This window comes from Erythranthe guttata, chromosome 13 (assembly GCF_056151865.1).
Source record: "Erythranthe guttata isolate IM_541 chromosome 13, IM_541, whole genome shotgun sequence".
Taxonomy (NCBI): Eukaryota; Viridiplantae; Streptophyta; class Magnoliopsida; order Lamiales; family Phrymaceae; genus Erythranthe; species Erythranthe guttata.
The window spans coordinates 13,319,052-13,334,367 of record NC_142545.1 but is presented as its reverse complement, the minus strand read 5'-3'; the positions used below and the strand labels follow the sequence as shown (position 1 = coordinate 13,334,367).

Sequence of the window (15,316 nt, the reverse complement as noted above, 5' to 3'; positions counted from 1 at the left end):
CTACCGAACTTGAAAACTTGTGTTTGAGTTTGGATTGATATAAGAAATCAAATTGAGCTCGAACGAACTTTAAGCGAAGCACCAATAGACGACCTCGACCAAGTAGCTTGTTTTTCTGTCTTCATAGTTAATCGAAGGAAAAAAAAATGTGTTGAAGCTAGCTTGGTTCGTCACATGTACAAATTGAGTTCAAACGAGTTTTTAACGAACAATGTCGAATCAAATTTAAAATAGCTCGATTTAATTTCCATCTCTAGCAATTGTACAAGACCCCTTGAACAAAAATCCATCCCAACTATTGAAATTTGGGGTGTAAACGAGCCGAGCTCGAGCCTGATTCCCTGAATAATCTTGTGTCTTTTTTTTTTTCCTAATATTATTAGAATTTTATTATTATAAATTATAATAAAAAAACAAATCGAAAAATATGACTAGTAATTTATTTTTTATTTAAATTTATGAGTTTATTATTTATTTTATATTAATTATATTTAAAATATAAATAAAAATAAAATTAAAAAAAAAATCTCGCTACTCGAAAGATTCGAGTTCGAGCTTTTGTCGAGCCGCCTCAGCTCATTTACCCCTCTAATTGAATCCGTAATCTGCCTAACCTCAAACCTTTTTGTTGTTTGGAAATAGAGGGAAAAACAAAAAAAAGAAAAAAAAAAAAAAAGAAAAGAAAACCTATCTAAACAATTATTTGACAAAATGAATTAGTTATTTTTTAGTAATAAGCGCGTGATTCCGTATTTTCTCATAGAAATATTCCGACTAGGCTTCCAATTACCACCATTGTTGATGCGCACAGCGCACGTCTTTGAAATTGAAATTAAATATTATTCTCACCAAAAACCAAACAAAAAAAATCATTATTAATTAATGAAAATCCATTTTGATGTTCATATATTATTTTTCTCTTTCAGCTGTGCGCATTTGTAGTAATTAAAACATATAGATTTTCTAGCCACGTCATCAGCCAATAGCCAATTAATCACATGATCTCACTCCCTGTGTTCTTTCCAAGGCTTCTTGCTCTGATTTGGCTTCTGGGTTTTGCTTCTGGAGCTGCCCTTTTGCCTACTAATGAAGGTATATCTATGTGTATATATATATATATATATATGAGTGTATATATATAGTTTCATTAGAACATGGCAAAATTGTAATTTAATTTAGCTTCGACACTTATAGTACGGGTCTTCATACTTCACCACTAGCCATAATTATATTTGTTGCTTGGTTTTCGGGTGCAGTGAGAGCTTTGGAGGCGGTAGGGAGGACTTTGGGGAAGAAGGACTGGAATTTCACTGCGGATCCATGTAGCGGGTTATCGGGTTGGGTGACCCTGAATCCGGCCGTTAAGGAATTTGAGAATTCAGTTACTTGTGACTGCACCTTTGCCAGTTATACCATTTGTCATGTTATTCGAATGTGAGTTTACTTCTTAATTCTACTATTATTGTTATTAATTAAGATTTTTATCATGTTTACTATCCTTGTTTGAAAAAAAGTTCATATCATAAATAGTAGTTAAATGAGTTAGAAAAAAAAAGTTAGAAAAAAAAGTTACATATAAAAAAGTTCTTGTATTAAATGAGTTAAATTCTAGTTTTATATTGAATTTGTTCATAAAGTGATTTTTTTCTTTTTTAGCCACACCACGCTATAAAATTAATCATAAGGGTGGGGTGCTATTAAAGTAATAAAATAGTAGCATGTATTAGCGAATTTTAGTATCTATAACAATTTTGAATAAGTACGAAAATATGTTATCGACCCCTACTGTTTAATCCATAGAATCTAATATTGGTAATCGAACGACTTCTAAGTATTAAGTTCAATCTTTTGGAAATAAAATAAAGGGTAAATTACGAAAAACCCCCAAACTTAAATTAAATTACAAAAACCACCTCCACCTATTCGTAATTATCAAAAAGCCACTGAGATTTTTTTCCGTCTTACAACCAACTTCTTACAGTGTGACTTTTCACGGATTTTTTTATTTTATTTCAGGCAATAGACTTTACACAATTTCAAATATTTTATTTTATTTCTCACCTATTTAACGGAAGATATAATAGACTGTACACATTTTCTTTTAAAAAACTCGATCAACAGTTAACCAGAGGCGGGTTTTGATTATTACGGATAGGTGAGGGTGTTTTTCGTTATTTAGCCTAAGTTCATGGGGGTTTTCGTAATTTACACTAAAATAAATAAACAAATATTTTACAGTTGGTCCTTGTTAATTAATTAGTTTATTTTTGGGTCCCGGACTGTAGAGCTTTGAAAGCTCAGAATCTGAACGGGTCAGTCCCACGAGAGATCGTCGGACTCCCTTACCTCCGAGAGATGTAAGTGTACACTTCATTCATTCTATAACACACACACACACACACACACACACACACACACACACACACACACGCACACACTCACACAAGAGAGAGAAAACAGTGATTCATTCACCTAATTTCAAATTGATTTTTTTTCGTAAATTCATCTTACTCAGTGATCTGACTCGGAACTACCTCAACGGCACAATTCCTGCAGAATGGGGATCCACGAGACTTGTAAACATGTACGTCATTTCGCTTTTATACTGTTATATGCACATATGTAAAGTTACGTGTGTGTGTGTGTGTGTGTGTGTGTGTTTTGGTGTCTATGGATTAACCTGTAATTGATTGAAGCTACAGTCTGGATTGACTCTTTGTGTATTTCTATGTGTGCGTGTGTGTGTTCTGATGCGTATGGATTTTTAGGCAATTAATTGACGCGATAGCTGTGGATTGATTTTTTGGTGTGTGTGTGTGTGTGTAATTTTGTTGTCTACATTGTATACGTAATTAATTGAAGACATATTTCTGGAATGGAGCTTGAGTATTGAAAGAGTAATGTTGTTATAATGCAGTTTTCTCATTGGGATTGATTCTTTGGTTTGTGTGTGTGTGTGTTTTTGCTGTCTACACTGTATACGTAATTAATTGAAGAAATAGTTCTGCAATGGAGCTTTAGCAGCAGTGAAAGACTAATGCTGTTATGATGCAGTTCTCTCATCGGAAACCGTGTGACGGGTCCAATACCAAAAGCACTTGCCAACATCAGTACACTTGCACATCTGTAATATTTCTTACCGATTCCTGTTTTATTTAGATTAATCTCGAATTGACGAGTTTCTTATTCGGAATTTGCTTATGTTTTATTTTGTCGAATATCTGAAGGACCTTGGAGTACAATCAGATATCTGGAGTAATCCCTCCAGAACTTGGGGATCTTCCTCAACTAGAGAGATTGTAAGGCTCTTTAATTCGAATAGTTTTAGTTTTCGATTTCTCGCCTCGAATACGTATTATGAAGTTGTTTATGTCTTAATTTTTTTGTTTTGTTTTTGTTTTACTTTTTACGTACCTCATTCTGAGCTTAGTTGATTGAATTTTTTTTCCTGTAATGTCATCATCTGAAGCTTAGTTACCTCAAACAATTTAATCGGGGAGATACCAGCAAATCTAGCCAAACTGAGCACATTGAGAGACTTGTAAGTTTCTTGTTGATACAGGTTCACTAAATTTCTTTTTCGGGACCATAGCTAATCGCGCCGTTTTAATGCAGTCGCATTAGTGATAACAACTTCAGTGGAAGCATACCAAATTTTATCCAGAACTGGACAAATATCGAAAAATTGTAAGGGTCTATCAACATTTGATGTTATAGTAAATCCTCAATATTTTGTTTACTGTTTAGTGTTTGATAATGGGCTTCTCATCAAAACTGAAATCGGAATTTGGTAATGTCAGGGTTATTCAGGCCAGTGGTCTGACTGGGCCAATCCCTTCTGGTATTGCTTCCCTAACCAAATTGACCGACTTGTGAGTATAGATTGTGATCTGTAATGTATAAGCTCGTCGAAATGGCAATGCATATTTTTTTTGAAAATGAGAAGAAAGAATCTAATTCTTTACACCTACTCTAAATGTGCAGGAGAATCAGTGACTTGAGCGGAAACATATCAACTTTTCCAAATCTTGGCAACAACAAAAACCTGAAAACACTGTTAGTGTGATGTTTGCATATTGATCCATCACAAAATTAATCATCACTTTGCTTTCGTGTGACTCGATGAATCTTGTTATGCAGGATATTGAGGAGCTGCAACATCATTGGGGAGTTGCCAAGTTATCTTGGAGGAATGACATCATTGAAAGTCTTGTTAGTGAAACGTTTTTCTCTGTCTAGTCTTTATGTACTATTACTATGGAAAGTGAAAAAGTAAAAAATAAACAACATTCCAAAACTTTCATTTGTTACAATATTGTCAAGGTGTTGATCTTGATATCAGCATTCACAAATAACTAGTGGATATGTTATAAAATGTCATCTTGTAATTATTATTTTTCTTTTCTTGTGCAGAGACCTGAGTTTCAACAAATTAAGTGGACCAATTCCTGACAGCTTTATTGGTCTATCAAACACGGATAAAATGTAAGAAGTTCTTTTACAAGCTTTAGTAGTAGTTTTTTTACTGGAGTAGTCCCGACTTTTACTCAAATCTAAACATGAAGGCCAAGGAAGTGGCATGGTGGGTACCAATTTGCATAAGACAGATACTTGAGGTCATTTTGATTTGTTCAGAAAAAAGTGAACATGGAAAAGGACCTTAGAGCAAATCCTTTACCACCTAATTGTCTTGTCTATTCCAATATTTTTTCTGGGGTTTGGAGAGATAGGGTCTCATACTCAGTACTAATAATGTTTCGCAGTTTTTTTCTTACTTGATATTAACTCTGAGTTTTGGAGTTTTAAACGTTAAATATAATTATTGTTCGTTATAATATTTAGACAGTTCAGATAACGTATACTTATTATCTTATTACTTCAACTGTTCATCTTAGAGGTGTCTGGGAAAGATTTCTTGCCTTCAAGTTTGGGCACGTCTCCAATATAAAATTAGTTGTAAGATTTTTGTACAGCATGATAAGCTAAAACTGTATGATTAGTGTCCTATTATCTATTTGAAGAAATTCATTGCCAGTTTAACTGTGGCTACTTGTTACATATAAGGAAACTGTTGAGATTGCTAACTGAACATGTCATCTTCTAGCTATCTAACTGGGAATTCCCTAACTGGGCTGCTGCCAGCTTGGATGCTGAAAGATGGCGATAAAATGTGAGGTTTCCTCCCCAAGTCTCTCTCTCTCTCTCTCTCTCTCTCTCTCTCTCTCTCTCTCTCTCTCTCTCTCTCTCTCTCTCTCTCTCTCTCTCACGACGAACTGATCTTTCTCAATTTAACGTACACATATATTCAATTTGTATGCAGTGACCTATCTTACAACAACTTCACATCTGAAAATTTGGCCTCAAATTGTCAGCCACGCAACTTGTAAGATCATTAACACTTATCTTTAAGTGGATTTATTGTTTTTGAATTTCCTCATCTGAGTAAATTTTACCAATTATTTTCAGGAACTTGTTTGCAAGCTCCAAAGGAAATACGTCGTAAGTTTCTAGTTTAAATTAAAAAAAAAAATCTGTTTTAAATCTCATTTTGCACTGTTATATGAAGCTTACTTATGGAAATATATATTCTCTTATCAGCGGCATCGTTTCCTGTTTAAGAACCTCCCATTGTCAGCGACGTAAGTGAAACATACATTCTGAAACTATTGATTGATTTTTGGTTCGGCACTTGAATAGATCCTGAATTTATGAAATTCCAAATGAGTACCTTAAAGAGAGGCTAAGCGACTGTCCCCTTGTTTCCGTAATTTCATTATAAATCCTTCCATTTTCTTTTCAGTATGTCCATCTATAATACTTTTATTTGAAAGTCTTTAAAAGGCACTTCCAACAAATTTAGACAGCTTATGTATATCTTGTCCAGCTGAAGTATCAATTCGGTTTAAAATGAATTGTGACTATTATCATAGTATTAGACCTATTAGACCTCTATCTTGCCTAACTCATTGCCGAAAATCGAAGCGAGTTTCTACTTTTCATGTTACACTATGCATGTTTCTATTTTATACTGTGATGCCGGCAAATAATTCAATTGCCTGATTAAACTATAGCTTTCTTTTTTCTCACGCTTCACCTTACCAGACTGTGTTCCTGGGTAATAGAGGGACTTTCTTTTGCTCAGATTTAGCATTCTAGTCAGCGTTTGTTTTATCATTTCCAAGTTATGTTTCATTGTTAAGTGCGGGTCAATGCGCAATGGAAGTGCATGTAATAGCCAAGTCAATGCATGTAGTAATTTGACATTCGGTGCATCGGAGTTTTGAGACTGCTACAGTTATTAGTTTGCATGCATCAAAATTAGTCACTCTGATTGGGTCTTACATTTTTCCCTCATTTTTATCTTTTCGTTTGGATGTAATTATTGAGAATTCGTTCCATGCTTTTGTCTCAGAGTATTACTCTCTCCGTATTAACTGTGGTGGAAGACAAGTAGCTGATGATAAAGGATCTACATACGAAGATGATGGAAATTCTGGTGGGCCTTCAAATTTCTTCGCAAGTAAGACAAACTGGGGATTTAGCAGCACGGGCCACTTCTTGGATGATGACCGCCCAACGGACTCGTTCATCTGGGCAAACAGCTCAAGCATCTCAGGGCCGAATTCCCAGTTGTACATGGATGCACGCCTTTCCCCCCTCTCATTAACTTATTATGGATTTTGTTTGATAAACGGGAACTACACAGTAAACCTTCACTTTGCGGAGATCATGTTTACTGATGATAAAACATATAGTAGCCTTGGGCGGCGTCTGTTTGATGTGTTCATTCAGGTACCCGTATAAGTTTTTTTCTAACGAGTATGTTTGAAAGGGTTCTCTTTTAAATGGCGAGAACTTATGTTGAATGAATCAGTTGAGTTTTGTTGTCATATGATGTTAGTGATTATTTGTTTTGTATTTGTATTTGTAGTTTTTCATTTTAAGAAGTCCCTCATGGTTTCTGGAAAAACTAAATTTCAGGGAAAGCTGGTGCTGAAGGATTTCAACATTGAAAAAGAAGCAGGTGGAGTTAACAAGGGAATTAGAAGAAACTTCACTACAGTTGTTGCTGATAATACTTTGGATATCCGCTTCTATTGGGCTGGGAAAGGAACAAATGGTATTCCTGTTAGAGGCATATATGGTCCTCTCATTTCAGCCATATCTGTTGATCCTGGTAAGTCGGAAGTTGGGATTTAGTAACTTGAACACACAAGAGATAGTTGTCCGACACATCTCTATTATAACCGAGAAAGGAGATTATGCATTATTTTGACAGTATATTTGATTTATCTCTCTCTCTCAGATTTTACGCCACCATCAGAAAAGGGAAGCAGCATATCTGCAGGTGCTATAGTTGGTATAGTAGCAGCAGTTCTTGTTACAGCCTTGCTAATAGTCATGCTAGTTCTGGGTATTCTTTGGTGGAAGGGCTGTTTTAGACGCAAAGACACATTGGAATATGGTACTAAAATTACTGGCACAGTCATAGTCCTTAAATTTTAACTGTATATGTATCTTATTTTTCGTGTATGCAAATCCGTGCAATATTTGAGAGAGTGCAATAAATGCCATCTAAAATGAACTATGTGATTAGAAAGTGTTTGCAGTTATCTAAATTGCTATTTTACTTGTTTTTCTCAGAACTAAAGGGTGTAGACCTTCACGCTGGATCATTTACACTAAAGCAAATTAAAACCGCCACAAACAATTTTGATCCTGCTAATAAGATTGGAGAAGGTGGTTTCGGTCCTGTATTCAAGGTAGCAGTGTAAACAATAAATACTTCTAGTAAATGAATTATCTTAATGTTGTCATTCAGCTCATTCCGTTTTTCTGCCACCTCTGATTTGAAGGGTGTCCTGTCAGATGGCACCATCATAGCTGTAAAGCAGCTTTCTGCCAAATCAAAGCAAGGGAACCGTGAGTTTGTCAATGAAATTGGCATGATTTCTGCTCTGCAACACCCTCATCTTGTTAAGCTGCATGGCTGTTGCATTGAAGGCAACCAGTTGTTGCTTGTCTACGAGTACTTGGAAAATAATAGCCTTGCCCGTGCATTATTTGGTAAATTTCCCACAATCCTATCTTTGTTGCTTTTACTTCCAGTGGTTGGGAAACGAGATACACGAACTTATGTGCACCGATCCATGTTATTATTTTTTTTCTTCTATTTAAAGTTTAAACTTATGTATGAAGATCAATGTTTGCAGGTAAAGAAGAACACCAAATTCATTTGGATTGGCCAACGAGGCACAAGATCTGCATTGGTATAGCCAGAGGCTTGGCTTATCTGCATGAAGAATCAAGACTTAAAATTGTGCATCGTGATATCAAGGCTACAAATGTGCTTCTTGATAAAGATCTTATGGCTAAAATATCTGATTTTGGACTTGCCAAGCTCGATGAAGAGGATAACACCCATATAAGCACCCGTGTTGCTGGTACTTAGTGAGTAATCAATCATTCATTTATTTGACCAGAGGTTGAGCCATTGATTTCATAGAATATCTACTGACATGATATTTGATTTCCCAGTGGATATATGGCGCCAGAATATGCTATGCGAGGCCATTTGACAGACAAAGCAGATGTATACAGCTTTGGGGTTGTTCTTTTGGAACTTATCAGTGGAAGGAGCAACTCTAGCAGTAGGGATCCAAGCTTCGATCTTCTTGAATGGGTATATTTAGTTAACACAGTTTCACATATTGACATTCGTCTTCTGCTATTGTTGTTTCTACGAGTCACTATGATAAGCTTAAAGCATGCTATGTTCACACAAGAACTTCAAAGATGAAACTCCTTTTTCCTTTTTTTTTTCTAGGCAAACTCGTTGAATGAGACTGGAAAATTGATGGATCTAGTGGACCCAAGATTGGAATCGAAGTTCAAGAAAAAAGAGGTTATGTCGGCTATAAATGTGGCGCTCCATTGCACAAATATTGTAGCCACACAAAGGCCAAGTATGTCGGCAGTTGTAAGCATTCTAGAAGGAAAAGCCGGTGTTGGAGAATTCATTTCAGACACGAGTACCTCGAATGACAGGACAAATCCTACCGAGGAAACGGCAAAAACAGACCTTAATGACTATAATGGTCAAGGGCAGAGCACATCAATTGATATACGATGGACTGGTTCCTCAACATCTACTGCCGGTGACCTATATCCAGTCGATGTGGATACTGAATATTGGGAGAAGAGAGATTCATAAACACTCTCTGAAAATTCTTTATTTCTTCGATTTTATGTACATTTGTGGTTTTGATTTGAATGCGGCAGTGGACAAGAGAAGTAAATAGCTGTTGCCAAATGTGTTTTAGAAAAAAAACATATACATTTATTTATTTATTATTACAATGCCTTAAAAAGTTTAAAGTTGTTTTCAGTGACATTTTTCGAATGGATGATCTGTTTGCTCGTTGCGTTTTGTTTTCCCTTCGAGTTTGCGCTTTTGGCCGAGAGTTCAAATGTGCATGTTTCGATCCTCAAAAAAGACTAAACTAAATTATTAAAAAAAAAAAAAAACATTGCATAAATTAGATTTATTAATACGTGACCCCCAGCCCGATGTGCATATACTTAATAACATAGTGGTTTATTTTTCTTCTCATGTACGTGTATGTTTGTACATATGCGTCGTCGTGCAATGTTGTTCCCAAGGATTCTCGGATTGATTTGTCTTGTGGGTTTTGCTTCTGGAGCAGCCGTTTTGCCTCCCGATGAAGGTATTATACGTAATATATACATACCTATGGGTGGTGTGTGCATGTCTGTGTTTTTGTATATATATATATATATATATATATATATATATATATATATATATATATATATATATATATATAATGGTGTTTGGGTGGTGCGCCAGTGGTATCTTTGCTGGTGGTGGCGAAGAGTTTGGGGAAGACGGACTGGGATTTCAGTGTGGATCCATGTAGCGGGTTATCGGGTTGAGCGAACCAAAACCCGGTTAAGGGTTTTGAGAATGCAGTTACTTGTGACTGCACCTTTGACAATAACACTGTTTGCTATGCTGTTAGCATGTGGTTTTTTTTTTTTTTTTCCTTAACTACACCTTTCATTTTTATTATTATTTTTTTTACATGAAATTGATGATCATATGTTGATACAAAAGAAGGCCTACTATGAACAACTCACCGTGAATCAAATCGAAGATCGTTTTGTTAAAATAGCGAATTGTAACTCGTAACGAATTCTAAATTATAAGGTTTTTAATTATTTCAAAGATAATATAGATAACAATGATCATATATAACTATTAACAAGAAATTATATAGTCCACCAACAAAAAAATATGTCTTTTAGAATTTATGAAGTCAAATTATAAAAGTTGTATCTTGAGCTGTTAAATCGAAATTCAATTGGTGTTTTACAAAATTTTCAAATAATAAAATGAAAGGTTATAACTATATCAATTATCATATTCAATGTTATTAATATTAAAAATCTCGACTATTCACAAATTTATATATAATAAAATTTTGAAGTATAAAGAATTGACTGAATTAAATATAAACAAACACTACAAGAAAAAAGACTTTCAACAACACATATTTAACAACCTCCATGAAAAGTGTGTTGTGATATTATATATTTCACAACATGCATTTAATGCATTTTGTTATTAGTAAATGTTGGATGTATTTTACAACATTCTAAATCCGCATGTTGTTAAATATACATACCACAAGATGCACTCACAAGTTGTTAAATTATTCAATGTTGCACTAATACGACAAGATTCTCAGCGTGTTGTAAATATTTATTACATACGACAAGATACTCTTGCGTCTTGTAAATTTGTTCAAATTTTAGAAGCCACAAGTTAAGGACTGTCATTATTATTGAATATATATATATATATATACTAACTGGTGTAGTTAGTATTTTCTTAAGAATATAAATGTGTTATTATTGAATTTATAATAGTTATTTAATATCATTTTCATTAAGTAATTTTGTCTTTTGCTATAGATTGGTATATATCACTATAAAACATAATAGATATTAAAATAATTAAAAATATATAAATATAAATAATAAGTATATACGGAGTGTATGTGTTGGCTATTAAAAACTATAAATTTAGTCTGTACAGGATTTTCTCCATCGAAGGACGGCACCATCGTTCTCTTCTCCATCAACTGTTGTCGAAAAGTTCACCACCACCTTAGAGTTAACGGTTGTCGAAAAGTTCACCGTTTATTTCTCTTCCCTTTCCATCAGCCACTGCCGCCAGCAAGAACACCACTACCACACAGGTAATATAATCTTCTTCTTCTCCGTCTATTTCTCGTTTTATTCTCCTATTATTCAATCATATGTCCGGGTTTTTGCTTGAATACCCTGAATTGGATTTTTTTTCTCACAATGAGGAGTCTTCTGATTCAATTTTGTTTTTCTTTAATTTTATTTAGGGCTCTTTGTTGTTGGGAATGAAATTAGGTTTTCTATGAGTAATTAAGTGAAAAAAATAGAATATAACTCATTCAAATTAATTTTCCTGCTTTAACTATAGATGAGATGTAGAATCAAAATAAATTAAATAATATATTGTGATATTCTTTTAATAAATGTACTAGCATTTTTCCCCCGTGCGATGCATGGGATATTATTTAAATAGTTCAAATAATAATCAATTTAATATATAATAAGAAAATATAGTATACTAATATAATAAAATTTAATAATGTAGTATTATTCATATTGAATTTCTAGCTTTATCTCTTAAGATTTGAGATGTATTTATGAAAATTAGGAGATCAATAATTGTTGAAAATTATAGTTAAAAAACTAGTACATAAAAAGTATTAAAAATAAAGAATTACATAAGTAGCAACAAGATAGGATTCTTTAGGGGTTAGTTTTAATTTTGATAATTGTCAAAAATTATAGTTAGAAATTGGTAGAGAAAAAATATTAAAAATAAATAATTATAGAAATATCATTAGGGGTTTTTAGGGTTGCCCGACGTTTCTTTCTTTTATATATAAGATGACATAAGTTGCAATAAGGTATAATTCTTTACAGGTTAGTTTAAATTTTGATAATTGTTAAAAATTAGAGTTAGAAATTAGTAGAGAAAAAATATTAAAAATAAATAATTACACAAATACCATTAGGGTTTTTTAGGGTTGCCCTGCGTTTCTTTCTTTTATATATAAGATGACATAAGTAGCAATAAAGTAGGATTCTTTACGGGTTTGTTTTAATTTTGATAATTGTTAAAAATTATAGTTAGAAATTAGTAGAGAAAAAATATAAAAAATAAATAATTACACAAATATCATTTGAGTTTTTTAGGGTTGCCGAACATTTCTTTCTTTTATATATAAGATACTGGTACTAATACTAATACTAATACTAATACTAATACTAATACTAATACTAATACTAATATTAATACTAATATTGATACTAATAATAATACTGATACTAATACTAATATTAATACTAATATTGATACTAATAGTAATACTGATACTAATACTAATATTAATATGTATACTAATACTGATATTAATACTAATATTGGTACTAATACTAATACTGATACTAATACTAATACTAATATCGATACTAATACTAATATTAATACTAATATTGATATTAGCAATAATACTGATACTAATACTAATACTCATACTCATACCAATATTAATACTAATTTATATATAATATAAAAAAAGGATCTATGCCCTATATGAATGACACGTGGCAAATGATGATGTCATTTATCGAAATTGCTTTGTTGGAGTTCAATTGATGAGGTGGATTCTTCAATTGGTGAGTTGTCAGTTTTATTTTGGTATGTATTTAAGTTCTTTCATGTTTAACATTGTACACTCATTTAAATAATTACCACATGTATATATATTGTTTCCAAATTTTACATTTTATAAATTCGAAATAAAAATATCTTATTTATATTTTTAGTATTTCAAAATATATTTATTGTAAAAATTAAGGATACTTAATTTTTTTACGAATATTCAAATAATTTCCAGAAAAAAAACATTTTTTAATTTCAAATATTAAAATAAAGGAATACATTTTTTTTTAATTTTAATAATTTGGAATATTCGAATATCCATTCAATTAAACATAATTATAAAAAAAAATATTTTTTACTTGTACTTTTTAATAAATATACAATTTTTTTTGTATATAATTTTTATTATACCGTATTTCAAATTAAAAATAATTTTACTATTTAATAAATATACAATATTTTGAAATTTTAAATTTTACAATTTTTAATATACTGTATTTCAAATTGTAAATACGGTATATTATAAATACAATATATTTCAAATTATAAGTAAGGTATACATAAAGTAAATGTCAAATATTGTATCAGTTATAAATACGGTATATTTGTCAATGATTGCTTCGAAGCACAGTAGCACACGCATATCATGTCTTACATAATTAAGAAGGAATTACTAATTTATGTTAAATATCAAATCACCAATAAAAAAGATTCTTTAATATTGCAAGATTCCTACATATCATCTTTGATTGATTTAATTACTCTTTAATTCAAAATTCAATGGTAAAAAATAAAAACCGTATCTTTATATTTAATTTTTTTATACTGCAAGATTTTCTTCTACAAGTTATTGTCTTATTTTTTTGGGTTGTTTCCTTTATTTGTTTGAATTGATTTCATTTACTAATATATGAATCTTTTGAATTTTTATTTTTTCCATAAAATTAAGTTCATGTTCAATACTATTTAAACCCCTCCACATTGATTTCATTTTTATCCATCACCATTCCATTACAAAGTGCACAATGTTCGTAATATACAATTTCATATTACATTTTTTTATCCTTTCTTATAGATTATTATAATTATATATGCATACTTTTATATCCATAATTATTTTTATATATAAATATGAGTACTATTTGTACTTCTTTTTTTTGGGTTGTTAATTTTAATATATTTTTTTATTTTTTTCATGCAGTTAATTATACAAAGTCGTTCGTACTTTATGGCGATCAAAACAGTTGTTTGCGCTCAATCCAAACTATGTGTTCTTTGCAACGCGTATTTTGATCCTAAACATAAATATGTACAATCCATAAATATATATTAAATGATATATATATACGTACATACATACACATACATACATGCATACTTACATGCATACGTATATACGTACGTACATATATATATGCTAATACTTGCATTGTATATTAGAGTATATTTACATATATATGATATATTTATATATGTGCGTGTGTATGTCCGAAATGTGTGTGTGTTGTGATGCAAGTTGGATTTATTTTAAATAAATAAATTGTGATTAATTGTGCATGCATTTACACTTGGCAAAATGCTAATCATTTTCACTAATCCTACACTCCACCCTACTTAGAAAGATGAAGAGACACCCTTCATCTTTCTTCTTCCAACACCTAGCCAAATTACTTGTCTCCTCCTCCCTTCCCCACCGAAGCAAATCACCACCACCATCGGCCCTCTCCTCTCTCCACCTCACCTCCTATTTTCAAAGAAATTCCCAAAAATAAGATGAAAGTTTCTTATTTAACACTTACCATAGACTACTCCAAAAACACCATCAAAACCACTTGCCTCCGTTCGGGAGATCACAACTCATCCCTCCTTGAAGCTCACACCATTTCATTCACAATCAAGGTAGCTTGGTTGGACTTCGGTGCTTGAAAGTCTCTCTTCCTTCGGTTGTTTTCTTTCTTCGATTTTAAGGTAAGAAATTCCGATTTCTTGCTGCAATTAAATGGCATCAATAGTATTTAAATGATTTTCAAAATTTTCTAAAAGATTGGGAGTGATTTCGAAAATTTAGGGCTTTTTGGGGAAAAATGGAAAAGGAGTGTTTCTTGTTAATTTCTTGTTCTTGCATGCATCATCTATATTGGTATTGGAGAGATACAACTTTTATTGGCCAAAAGCATTGAAAATTTCGGATTTCAAAAAGGGGTTTCAAGAAAAATAAATTTTGAACTTTTATGGGGTTGCATGTGTAGATCTTCAAAAGTTTTGGGTCAAATCTGTAATTTTTGAGAAGTCAGTCCTAAATGTGTTTTCAAATCTGTTTTCCAACATTTATTGAACAAATATTTCGGATTTAAAGAAGTTTTGTAAGAAAAATTGAGTTTTGAACTTCTAGTAGTCTTGCATGTGTAGATCTAGAGATTTTGGGGCAAAATATGTAATTTTCGAAATTTCTGCATAAAGTAACTTTTCAACTTCGTTTTCTGCATCTAGTAAAGTGGAATTTCAGATTTGTTAGCGGTT

At 32.1% G+C, this 15,316-nt stretch overlaps 1 protein-coding gene across 2 annotated transcripts; it reads left to right on the top strand.

Moving 5' to 3' along the window:
• The first annotated feature begins 794 nt into the window (after positions 1 to 794).
• LOC105966766 (putative leucine-rich repeat receptor-like serine/threonine-protein kinase At3g14840) lies at positions 795 to 9,378 on the top strand. Of its 2 annotated transcripts, none has more exons than XR_016029041.1 (24): positions 795 to 1,092; positions 1,257 to 1,434; positions 2,286 to 2,357; positions 2,516 to 2,584; positions 3,055 to 3,126; positions 3,228 to 3,299; positions 3,470 to 3,541; positions 3,616 to 3,687; positions 3,801 to 3,872; positions 3,985 to 4,056; positions 4,141 to 4,212; positions 4,414 to 4,485; positions 5,105 to 5,170; positions 5,321 to 5,383; positions 5,467 to 5,499; positions 5,599 to 5,639; positions 6,413 to 6,792; positions 6,982 to 7,177; positions 7,307 to 7,465; positions 7,645 to 7,763; positions 7,857 to 8,067; positions 8,214 to 8,444; positions 8,539 to 8,683; positions 8,828 to 9,378. XR_016029041.1 is itself a non-coding variant. In XM_088811684.1 (24 exons), the coding sequence occupies exons 1-24, from the start codon at positions 999 to 1,001 to the stop codon at positions 9,212 to 9,214; spliced, it is 3,027 nt and encodes a 1,008-aa protein (XP_088667810.1). In that variant the 5' UTR covers positions 795 to 998; the 3' UTR covers positions 9,215 to 9,378. The 2 variants fall into 2 exon arrangements, 1 of the variants encoding a protein (XP_088667810.1); XM_088811684.1 differs by having other exon boundaries at positions 8,214 to 8,451.
• The last annotated feature ends 5,938 nt before the right edge of the window (positions 9,379 to 15,316 follow it).